Source organism: Squalius cephalus (genome assembly GCF_949319135.1).
Source record: "Squalius cephalus genome assembly, chromosome: 6".
Taxonomy (NCBI): Eukaryota; Metazoa; Chordata; class Actinopteri; order Cypriniformes; family Leuciscidae; genus Squalius; species Squalius cephalus.
In genome coordinates, this window is record NC_137127.1 from 7,066,761 (window position 1) to 7,079,848 (window position 13,088).

The following is a 13,088-nucleotide window of genomic DNA, read 5'->3' on the forward strand; positions in this document are numbered from 1 at the left end:
TCAAACGATGGAGGCACTCGGAGGCCAGCACTGGCACATTTTGAAAGGATTTTTTTCCCCCACCACTTTTATGCTCTTCACTAGGTGGTAGTCAGTCACTTACAAACGGCTTCTTTTTGGGCGGGGGTGTCAGAAATGGCGCTATGTTTTCGCCAAACACTTGAGCTGGTTTAGCTTGCCAATTCTGGGTCTCATTTTCTCCCGCTTGTCTTTTTACCAGTTTGGACAGTTCAGCATGAATAGCCTATAAAATACATTATAAAGAAAAAAAAGATTAGCATTCAAAACCCCAATACAAGGCAAAACACAACAACTTTAATCCTGTGTGAACTTTGTACAGTTCTGTGGGGAAAACATGCGCTGCTGTTGCTAACACTGACCAACAGATGGTGCCATTTCACTGACTGCAAACTGCGTCTCAGGACAGTCATAAATGGGTTTCCACATGTCAAACAACACTGGCTGGCGATCGTGCTTATAAAAGCAAATCCACTTCATCTCAAAGGTAAAACGCATATTAAGAAGGGTTTGTTAAATAATTCTCTGAACAGCATTAACTTAGTAGTTGTTGTTGTTTGTAAATGACAAGAGTGAGCTGGGATAGTTAACCCAAAAAATGAAAATTCTGTCATTAATTACTCACCCTCATGTCATTCCAAACCCGTAAGACTTTCGTTCATCTTCTGAACACAAATTAAGATGTTTTTGATGAAATCTAAGAGCTTTCTGTCTCTTCATTGACAGCTACGCAACTGACACTTTGACGCTTCAAAAAGTTCATAAAGAGATTGTAAAACTAATACATATTAATTGAGCGGTTTAGTCCAAATTTGCTGAAGATACACTATCACTTTATATGATGAACAGATTGAATTTAGGCTTTTATTCACATATAAACATTCATCAACTCACTCATCAGTTGTGGTAAACAGAAGCTCAAGCATGTTCGCTTGAAGTGCGAGAGCCAATGTGTTACGCAGCACGTTTGAACTTCAGCAAGAACCAATGAAGTTTGATCCAACGTGTCAAACATTTTCGGTTGAGCTTCTGTTTGTTCGCTGAACAATGTTTATATTTGAATAAAAGTCTAAATTAAATCTGTTCATTATAAAGCTATGAAGTCTGAAGTCTCTTCAGAAAAATCACTCAATTCATATGGATTATTTTTACTATCGGTTTAACTTTTTGAAGCATCAAAGTGGTAGTTGTCAATGGAGGGACAAAAAGCTCAGATTTAATAAAAAAGATGTTCATTATTGTTCTAAAGATGAACGAAAGTCTTACGGTTTTGGAATTACATTAGGGTGAGTAATTAATGACAGAATTTTTCTATCCCTTTTCTATGAACTATCCCTTTAAATCTGCTTCTTGTTTTCTTGTAGATTGATATATTGCTTGACCTTGATTTTATCAGTTGTGAGGATCTGGTCTTTGACAGATATCACTTTATTGAACTTTTTGTTTGCCTTGCTACTTTAACACCATTCACATTTCATATCCCATTTGGAATGGTCTGAACATTTTCCTTAGAATATAATGGGTACAGATTTGCATACATGTATAATTACAATCAAAATCCATTAGCACAGACCATACACTTAAGAGACTGCTAACAGGCTGAAATGTATAGCACCAAATGTATTCGATCCCATGCCGTCTCTGACTCTATGATCTTAATTTGAATTTTGCAATGAGTTCCCTCCTGAGGAAAAGTTTGCTTTTTGCCCTGCCTTCCAGACGGGGTGTCATTATAGCAACAGCAGATATTTTAGTTTTGTCTAGACATAGCTCACTCTTCACCATGAGCACTCTGGGTCAAAGCTCAGTTTGAGGGGACCTGAGATCACTCACAAAATCACTCAGGCCCAGATACAGTCTTAGGATTTTCTTTGCTTCAGTATTATATTGTATTGTAATGTATTGTATTGTATTGTATTGTATACAAAATATAAAGTTGGGATAATATAATAAAATAAAAATTATTACAGCATAAAGAAAAAACTTGTATTGCATTATGGCCTTTCATGAAGGAATCAGATATGACATTTTGTTAATTTTTTAACTCAGAATGGGCCATAATATTTTTCGGTGTTATGATTGAATGAATTGTTCTGTTTATTGCGTCTCGCATGTCATAAACAGCCTTAGTGTACTCAGTGTTGATTCACTTTATTACAGGAAGGCTAGTGAGAGGATGTGTGTGTAACTTTGTGTCCATTTAGTGGCTCCAGACAGCCGTAATCTTGGTGGCTGCTCTGAGGATTTGACAGACTAACTACTCTCAAAGGCATGACAGAACAAGTTTTGGTTTGGTGAATTGTAACACAGCACAAAAGTTATTCTCTGCTACTAGGAGTCTACCCGTAGAAACAAATATTGTTTGCATGCACTCTTACTGACAGATTTGGTGGAATTTCTCAGGACGTTTGTGTTGTACATTTATACAGACCTGTTGAAAAACTGTGATAGGGCCATGAATAAAAAGAAAAAAATGCAAGTGGCCAGCCATTTTGTTCACATCTTAACTAGGCCAAATCGATCCACAATCCTGAACAGGGCCATGAATCATTCTCTGTTCCGGGACTCATTTAAAGTATTTTTGGAAAGTACTTGTACTTATGAACACTGAAAGCTCAATAGAATCATAAACCTAAATATTACATGCACCTTTCATTAAATACAAACACTTCATCCCTGACCCACAGAGAGTATGAGCTGACATTGAATTTGAAATAAAACTGAATATCACTGCTCCAGTTAGGCCAGGTATTTCACAAAGGCCTTGGTTGAACCGTAAATAGCTAATGGGATTTTCTGTTGCCAGTTAACGTGAAATGTAGATGTGTTCAGGAGATACGGTTCCGTCTCTCACCTTAGTGGACGGCTCCAGTTTCAAAGCCTTCTTCAGGGTCTCCATGGCCTCCTCATAATCGCCCTTGTCAGATAAAAGCTGCAGACACAGTTTACATTTCCAGATTACAGTTAATATGACTCTGTCTCATTTTAAAATGACATTTTCGTTTCAAAACACTCTCCTTCCACACTAGCGTTTTAACATAGCGGTATAAACATAGATCTCTATTTGGTACAATAAGCGTTTTCAAATTCGTCCATTTGGGAGTGTGTTTGTGTGGACCGAAATGGAGAGAAAAAGATGCGTTTCAGACGAAAACGTATTAGTGTGGACAAGGCCTAAGCCTGAAGGACTTGATTATATTGATCAGGTGAGTTTAACTAGGGTTGAAGCTTAACTGTGCAGGGCTATGCATCCATCTTGTTGAATAATATTCACCCATACCTTTCCTTTTCTGAATAACGCTTTGACATTCAGGGGATCGAGAAACAGCACATCTTGACTGGTGTGCAGAGCCTCATCGAAATGTCCAAGCTTCAGCTGTGCTGCTGCCAGGTTATTCAGGCATTTTACCCGGTAGTCGTTCACCTCTTCTTCCTCTGCCTCACAGCTTTGACCGTCTGTAGGAGGATACAATTGTACAGACCCACTGCAGTAATGCATAACACCAGCCATTCATTTCAAGGAAATGATAAACAATGAAAAATATGTTTGTTTGATATCGATCAATCCAGCGTAAACTGTACAGTAGAATGTGATTGGTCAAGCAGTGTTCAGTCCAGCAGCACTGGGACTAGTGATTTAAAACACTGCTTTATAGAGCTTTGAAACCTTTGAAATCATTGTTTTGGGAATGCATATCACACTCCCAAATTCAGGTGATTTAAGCTTTGTTACGTTCTCTCTGAACCCATGAAATAGTTTCTGGTTTTTACCTGCCCTAGGATCATTTTTATGCATTTTCAGACATTTTTAATGACTAAATTGTTTAATTAAAAGCCAAAGTTGTAGTTAATAGTCTCTTATTGGCCTGATTAACCAAGCCTTCCATAAAACGAACTAAAACAAGCCCTACAATTTCAAATAGTTTAAAATAACACATTATACATACTTGATATTTAGGCCTAGATTTGTTCATTTTAATTTTCTATTTAATAGACTATATTTTCAATAAAACATTTTCAAGTTTTGATAAAAGGTGTTTTTCTGCATGTTTGGGCTGAGTTTTCATTGCATTTACACCGTTCTTACCAGCAGGGGACTCAACCAGAGAATCATTTTGCAAAGCAATTGGTTCAATTGATTTAAAGTTTTGAAAAGCTTCGTTTTTCACATCATTACTTTTGACTCTCTTTTCCAGAGAGACTGTTAGCCTGTGCATTAGTGGTGGGGATTTTACATGGGCTCTTTCTGCAGGTTACATCGTTGCACCAGTAGGTGGCGACAAGTGACTATCTTTATCATTCATTAATTTATTCAATCATTCAACAATGTTGATTAAGGGGCTGTTTTCACGACACCGTTTACAACTAAAAACGTAAAACTTTTTATGCGTTTTCGCCGTTCGTTTACATGACAACAGCATTTTGGGTGCCTGAAAACTGAAGTTTTGAAAACGGGGTTCAAAGTGCAAGTTTTTGAAAACGGTCTTCGTGTAAACAACAAAAACTTGAATCTCTGAAGACGAAGACGATGACGTCATGCACATGCATATTAAGTATTCAGTCTATAGTGTTTCATCGCCATCTAATGGCCTGGCAGCAGAATACAACGTTTTTAGTTGTTTTTGTGGATCCGCGTGAATGGGAATCATTTTGACAATGGTGTTGTCTGTACGCGGAAAACACAAAGGAAAAACATATCCGTTTTAAGCAAATCGTTGTTGTGTAATCGTACCCTTATTCAGGAATAAAAGTGAGCTGCTTTATGAGTGAGTCATTGAATCAATCACTTAACTGATTTGTTTAATAACTCCTGATTAATTTAGGAATGAAACACCTAGTCTAGTGTTTGTTGCTCAGAGGCTAAGATCAATTGCACTGTTGCTTTGTTTGGATCCATTTGCAACAAACACTGATTAGCAATTTAATACCAAAAAAATGCAACTCAATATAACTTTACTGAACCCTTGTATAAAAGCAACTCACAATCGTGAACGTGTTTTTGCGTTTGGCAGTGGAATGGAAAAATGCAAGGTCTCGAGGGGCTTTAAAAAATCGTTTTAAGGTAAAGGTTAAAAATAAAAAGGGTCTGTCTACCAAGTGTTTACATTGAAACATAATGGGAAAGCAAAAATGCGTTGTGTGTGAATGGCCATGCGATATATATTATGCGAAATATATTATTGATTGATGAAATGCGATTACTGTTAGCAACCTGTTTTCCTCAATCAGCAATTTTATTGGATATCAGAGTGACTTAGTGTTCGTCTTCTTACACATAATCTTTTCTCGAAATAATTTATAAAATTTCTGCTTAGTGGGATATGTATATGAATGTAGAAAAATATTGTGTAGAAAATGAAGGAGAGTCTAATATGCGATGCTTGAGTGGTCAGTGGAGACTGTGGCGATGTGGAGATCACTTCTGCATATGTGGTCATTATCAGTCTAATCCAAAGCGGTGCTTTGCACTTTACTGTCTCATTACTGTCAAACGTTCCTCTCAAGATGGGCCAGGCTTTCCAGCAATTACCATGATTAAGGAGGTGGAAATAACATGTAGATTTATTACGTTTGATTAGCGTAGGGTTTAATAAGAGCGTTTCTCAGGGTGGTCACAGCTTGCAGACATGACTGAGCATTCCGATGACATGATTATTGATCAAATAGATTAGCTGAGCTGCTAGAACTGGGCTGGACTGAGAGCTATTACAAGGGTTTTCTCCATCACCATTGAATGATTTATTAGAGACCACGAAGCTGATAGAAAAATTATATAGTGTGTATCAGTATGGGTTTACTTATGGTTAAACAGTAGTTTTTGTAATTAGTAATCAGCTTAGTTTTTATAGTAACATGCAATACATTTTATATATACAATCATATTTATGTATAATACTGCATATAATATTTATAAATATTCAATTTTTTTATTATTATTATTAAGATCTGCGTCCTTATGCATTTATGTTTCTCCATGTGCTGGCTTGTTCCTGATTAATGCATTATGTGACACAGGGGCGCTGTGGTTTGAATTACCCTGTGTGCGTGTCGTGAGCACATCTAAGGCCATGCAGTAAGCCTGTGATGCCATGCTGTACTCTTCCCTCTGGAAGTAGAAGTTTCCTCGCTCGCGTTTCTGGTTGCCGATTCGGATCCGGTCGGGGACGGGCAGTGAAAGGGGGTCTTGCTTTTCTCTGAAGCCTAGGAGTTGCAGCTGATACAGGAGAGGTGCCCAGGCTGGTATATCAGGCTCCCTGCCAATAAAACACAAACACAGCGATGAAGCTCTATTCATTCACAAGATCTCAGTCCACCGAAAGAGCTCATTTTCTCTCAGTTGTTGAAAATTAGCCACTGCATTGTCTGTCTGTCTGTCTGTCTGTCTGTCTAGGCCTATCGTGTCTCCCTGATTCCTGGCTGTGTTTATTCTGTACTATAGATACTTCATTTACTGTTAGTCAGTTTTAGAGATGTTGGCAGTTAGTGGAAGCTATTTTTATTCTCTCTTTTTTAAAAAATATATCTTATTTCGAGTAAGTCTGTTATTTTTGTGCTGCGGTATTGTGGTTGTTTTTGTTAAAGAGAAGGGGAGAGAGAGAGAGAGAGAGAGAGAGAGAGGGGAATGGTAGAGCTGCTGTTTTGAACACTGGCTGCCTGCTGCCTTTTGAGAGGCAAAGGGCTTGTATCCAGTGTGTGTGCTCTGTCCTCACTTTGCCCAGATCTGAACTCTAGTCCTGGCAGAGGCCTCTTTAGAAGACCATATGCTCTGGCGGATTGAGGCTTGTGTCAAAAAACAACAACTATTCTTTCAGTATTCTTCAGGAAGGTAGAAATGAATGATGACGACATGATGAAAAAAAAAAAACTTGCTTGCTTTTCTGGTGGACTGCAAATTTCTCTGTGGTATTTTTTGAGCATTGTTTTGAATTAACACTGTAAAAAGTTATATCACACACACACACAAACACTCACACACACCGGGCCACAAAACCCCACTCTTCCTCAGCTGGAAAGACACATACACCGAAGTTAACCTGAATGTTTTATTGAGTTCGACTTTATTATGTTTGGTTCTTTGGGACTCCAATTAATTATGCGGGGGACAAAAAAACCCTGTAATTTAAAAATGTTCCTTTCGCTTCATTAAAATATGCAACACTCTAGCATTACACCTCGTAACATTTTGCCTGACTAATTATTCTGATTTTGCCATCTTAGAGAAATTATAACAACTTTGCATGAGACCGTGCTGGCTAATGAGACATATTTTAAAATAATCTAGTGAATATATTGATTATTTTATATGTATGTGTATGTATATGATTGTATATATGTGTGTGTATGTCATGTATATGTACACTCTCAGAAAAAAAGGTACAAAAGCTGTCACTCTGGCGGTACCTTTTCAAAAGGTACACTTTTGTACCTAAAGAGTGCATATTAGTCCATCAAAGGTACATACTGGTACCCAAAGTGTACATATTAGTTCCAAAAGTGTACATATTAGTACCTAAATGGTACATATTATAACCCTTTTGAAGGGTACTGTCCCAGTGACAGCTTTTGTACCTTTTTTTCTGAGAGTGGTATATGTGTGAGAGTGTATGTATATGTGTGTGTGTGTACGTGTGTGTACACACACACACACACACACACACACACACACACACACACACACACACACGTACAGGTACACGTACACGTGTATGTACGTACGTACGTACGTACGTACATACGTGTGATGGACCAAGTAATCAATAATTTGTCATTGGAATTCATAGTACAGCCGTGATTATTCGTGGTTGTACTATGAATTCCAAAGAAAATACCTGATAACTCGGTCCATCACAAATAGCAAGCATCCCTCTTTCTCTCTGATCGACTGCTCGATGCATCACTTCTGTCACATCTTTTAGCGCATCAATACGTCTGTCAATATTTATCATCCGAGGCAGTGGTTTCAAAATAGCCTCTTGCGAGATCTGTTTCATGTTTTGTGATACATCACCTACAGAACTCATTTCCCATCCACACATGGCAATGATAATAATAATATGTAACCCCATGGATTTTTATACCCTATACTTTTCTCTGCCTATACCCAGCATTTGCTGCAAAGAGCTATATAAGATCATGAACTGACAGAGATGTTGTAGGAGCTGAACAGAAGGATCCCAGGGGTCCATGGGATAAACCACCTTTCCCACACAACCTAATCTGGCCTTATTATTCTCAGTATTTGGTCACATGACTGCACATAAATCAATAGACTGACAAATAAAAGGCCTGAAACTGAGTCAATTCCACTGTGCACATTTATTAAGTGTGTTCTCGTAAGATAAAAGAGGATCAAGCCTGGTGTGAAAGAGTCAGCTAACTTGTCACAGTTTGACGTTCTTCAGCAAAAACATACATGTTTGTACAGCTGGAGTTTTTCAGTACAGTTCATGGTTTTCAGTAAATTGGAGTGTTAATATGAGTCAGCTGGCGAGATGTCAAATCCAAAGCCTCTGAAACTAGATAACATGTAACTGTAGGTTTGTGCTGCTGCTTTGTGCAACTTAATGAGATTCACAAAACACACAATTGAACTATTATCAGAATCAGAGTGAATGATAACTCTGTATATAATATTGACTGTATTAACACTGAAGACTGGAGCAATGATGCTGAAAATACAGCTTTGCCATCACACGAATACAGTATTTAAAATTATAATAATATTTCAATTTAAATAATTATTTTTAACATTTATTACACTTTTTTACTGTGTTTTGTATACAGCCTTGGTTAGCATAAAATACTTTCAAAAACTAAACAAAAATGGGACCACGAACTTTTGCACAGTAGTGTATATTAAACTACTTTTTAAATGATCAAAATTGTTTCTTAAAATTATTATTAAATAACTATTTGATTGAATGCAATCATGTTTCTTATTATTTTAGTTATCAGTTATGTATATATTACATTTAATGTTGTTTAGTTCCCCATGTTTTGTTTTTGTATGATAGTGCTCTATACATATTTATTAGTCATAGTTCATAAGGCCAGTTTTGGTAAACTTTAATTCATCTTGTGGCCTTCTGTTTTACCACCCGTTTCATTATGTTAGTTATCAGTATTGAAAGTACAAAGCAGATGTGTGTAGTTAACGCATGTTAGTGCATTAACATCAGTTCATGAAATATTCCGTTATGAACTGCACCAAAATGGCTCCCATAATGTCGAAAACTGTTGTGACCAATTACAAACAAAGTATTTTAATGTTAATTTAACAGGATGTTATAGCGCAGGAGCAGCTTTGCATGTGCATTCATATTTGTGTGTGTGTGTGTGTGTGTGCTTGCCAAGATGCAGTTCAGGGTTCATTTAATCAGTTAACCACTTTGGATAGTATTTGATTGGAAGGAGAGACAGAAGTAAAAAAAAAAATGTTAGGTAAATATTTGATCAATTTTCTATGATCATTGGCAGCTGTTGACAGACATTGTTAGGGAAAACTCTTCATATAAAACCTTAAGAGAGACAGAAGAGTCTGTTTGTGCATACTGAGATTCACAGATTGCAAAAGAGGAAGCGTGTACCATATAAATCCTTATCAGTTTGTCTATATTAAAACCATTGAAGTCCAACTTTTAATGATAGCAGCTTTTCGTCTGTGCCAGTCACATTATTTGTATGTGATATTAGAGCAGATTATAACAATAACACTTCTAAGGTTCGTGTCTCTTCCTTCCCTTCCACAGTGAAATGAGATCCAGTCACTGAACTTACATTGGCGTGCGAATCAGGGTGTAAGGAGATAGCTCTGTTATGTCACCTTATACATATTGCAGCTACATAGTGTATTGACACATTTATGTGGGTATCAATTAAATGAATAGGAAATATAATAATAAGGGTCATTTTGATAACTAATGTAAATTTTGTTTTATTTTTTAATGTTATACTTTTGGTGGTTTACTTGTGAACAATTGATGTTATGAATATTTGTTTTCCTGAATATAGGGTTGGGTATCGTTTGAATTTTAACTATTCCGATTCTTATTGATTTCTACTTTCAATTCCAATTTGGTAAAAAAAAACTTGGATATCATTCACATTTAGCTGAATACCATGAACAAACATTTCCAGGCTAAAGAACGCTTACACAAGGAACTTTTGCCTATATGGTTTAAAAATACCATATCAAAAACAACCTTATAATATAAATTTTAAGCATAATTAAAGACAAATGCTCAGTAATTAATACAGAACAAATTAGCAAACGCACATGAACTGAACAAAGATATACGATTGAAATGAACAGTGTAATCAAATGTAAAATAACACTGCCCTTTATAAATAAAATATACATTAACAATATAGTTAGTTACAAAAGTTATTTAGTCAAGAACAGTGAGTGAATTTTCTCTTTGTCTTTTGTTTGATTAACGTTATTATAGAGACGGCAGCAGGAATATTAGGCTGCTGTCACTTTAAGAGTGGCACGGATCCAACATACTCATATACGTTTTCTTTGTCAACTGTTTATGACATAATCGACTGTTTACGAGGATATTTTGACACATTTTTGTGTGTATTTGTCCGTTCAAGTGCAAAAAGATGTGGAAGAGTTCAGTATCGCGCATTATTCAGTATGAGAGTTGACGTTTAAGTCATATTAAAACGCACACAAAGGAATCGATAAGAGGAATTGAAAAGTATCCATTCCTGACCTGAAGTATTCTATTCCAGAATTGGAACCGATTGAAACCGAACCCTATAGTTATAACTTACTCTTCTCTGCATTCTGTATGTAACACCCATTTTTCACTCAGAAATACGTCACATTATAGAAATAAAATGGTTTGGAAACGATCATTCACATTGCCTTTTTGTTTATTAAAACAGGTGTGATGCAATAGATCTGACGAAGATAAATGGAACTCCATATGTTGGCCAGACTGTGTCGCTTTTAATTTGTTTTAATCACGCAGATTTGATCATTTCTTTTGTAGTGCTCTTGTGTGATTTTTATTTATTTTTCTCCCAATGAATATAAAAGGAAGTTCATCTAAGGTAGAGTTTTTGAGTAATTGATCTTTTGGCTTAGTACAACACTTCAGGCTACGATGCACTTTTATTTCAACACTCCCTGTACAGTAGCTAATCCAGGGGGGGAACAATGCTTACATTCATATGAATGAGAGTTTTCCACAACACAAGCAAAACGGCCTCATATGACCATACACAACAAACATATGCCACTGTAAATATACTTTTCTGTAAGTTAACAGGTAAATGGCTGTGAACCAGAACAGTGCAGTGCAGATCATAACATGCTGGCCAAATTTAGCTAAAGTGTTCACCTCCCCTAATTTCTCAAGAGGTCAAAGTATATTCATTATGTAACATGGCTCGCACTGGAACACAGCACACACTGTACTGTATTTAGATCTATCTAATAGGTTAACAACACCAATGAAATGCCCAATCATAGTCAACCACTTCCCTCCTTGACCCACTCTGCAGAAAGAAACCGCCCTTGTGCCGCACAAACGTATTTGTTCCTCTGGCCTTGATCCTTTTTAGCTAAGGCTAGTCTTTTATCTTTTAACTCTATATCATTGCAGTAAGAAAAACAAGCCATGCAATGAAAAGTGAAGCCTGGTCTTCGACACTGAGACATTTTGACTCTTTTTCTTTGCTTTTTCAGTGACTGTTTCTGTGTGGAAGTGAGTGTGTATGTTCTTATTGTGTTTTTTATCAAAGGAGGATCTGGTAACTGAAGAGTCCATCTCCTGTAACCACGACCCTTGCTGTGGCATGACTCGCTTCTGCCTATACTGGACACATTATAAAACAACACATGATTTTTTTATACACTGATGAGGGCCATGTTATAGCACATAAAAAATGAAAGTAAAATTATTAAATATTTAATTTGAATAATAACAAATAAATAATATTAAAGGGGCTATACATGTAAGAATTGTGTGTTTTAATCGCGAATTCGTGAACAGCTTGTAAAGAAACATAAACAAGATCTTCCCCGACTTAGGTTGTCTATGAAAGCGAGTTGATGATTTTTATGTGAAGTGATGTTTTAAAATTAAAAAAGAAGTAGCGGTTACGCAACTTACGTGCGCTCCCAAAAGCTCATGTCGTTGACAAGCAATGAATGCTTATCCAATGTTCAGGATAATGCTGAGAGAGCTATTCTGTACTGTAACGTCATGCAAAGAGATTAATTCACACTATAGTCTCACATACATTGGCAGATCTATATAGTCTATAGTCTCAAATATCAAACTATCATAACAGTTTAATTTGAATGACCTCATCTGTTGACATGATAGCGGTGAATCGCAGAGCTGTTCAAACATGTCTACATCGCTATGATCAGAAGCTATTTTAACTGCCATTCCCTTTCGATACAGTTCACTCGCACTGCATCGCTATCTTAACCTTGGCACCCTTGGGCCCTTATTCATGCGCCCCAGAACAATTGTTGTTCTGCAGATCGAAGCACGGCACGATTGGACTGGGTCTAGCGACGTACAAGTGAACCGTATCTAAAGGGATCATACTTGGTTACTAACGTGATCGAGTACCGCGCCACCGGCTGTGCTTTCAGGCTGCACGACTCGGCGTTCGTCGCTTCAGTCGAATTTACCTGATTCCCTATGGCAGAATGCCCGCTTAAATAGTGGGATAGCCCCGCCCATTTTGGCGGGCTTTCTCCCCATAGGTTCGTGCAGCTCCGCTTCTCAGCCATTGGTAACTGGTAACACTTTAAAATGCAATCACACTTTTTTGCAATTCACAATTAGACCCCCTCCCCCCCAACCCCCCAAAATTGTGCAGCCCTACTTGATTTTTTTTCTTCATTTTTTTAATGTTCTTATGACTTTCTACTTATACCTTCCTAGTTGATCGCTCAGTTCTGTTGTGACTTGACAAGCTTGTTAAACACACAACCCTGGGCTGGTCCGCAGAGAGATTGTGTTGTACTGACTGAATTAAAGGCACATTAACTAGTTTACAAAGTAGTGCTATTGAGTCTAATTGAGAGGAATTTGCCT

The 13,088-nt window shown here is 37.1% G+C and overlaps 1 protein-coding gene across 2 annotated transcripts in view; it reads right to left on the reverse strand.

The window, feature by feature from the left end:
- fkbp16 (FKBP prolyl isomerase 16) overlaps positions 1-13,088 on the reverse strand; it is a 45,540-nt gene that overhangs the window by 544 nt on the left and 31,908 nt on the right. Inside the window, exons 4-7 of one of the 2 annotated variants that reach the window (XM_079875066.1) lie at positions 6,055-6,272; positions 3,299-3,474; positions 2,873-2,950; positions 104-244 (exon numbers count right to left, since the gene is read on the reverse strand). In XM_079875066.1, coding sequence (XP_079731192.1) covers positions 104-244; positions 2,873-2,950; positions 3,299-3,474; positions 6,055-6,272 — 613 coding nt within the window. Of the gene's footprint in view, positions 1-63; positions 245-2,872; positions 2,951-3,298; positions 3,475-6,054; positions 6,273-13,088 lie in introns of both variants that reach the window. The other variant, XM_079875067.1, reaches the window with a different exon arrangement.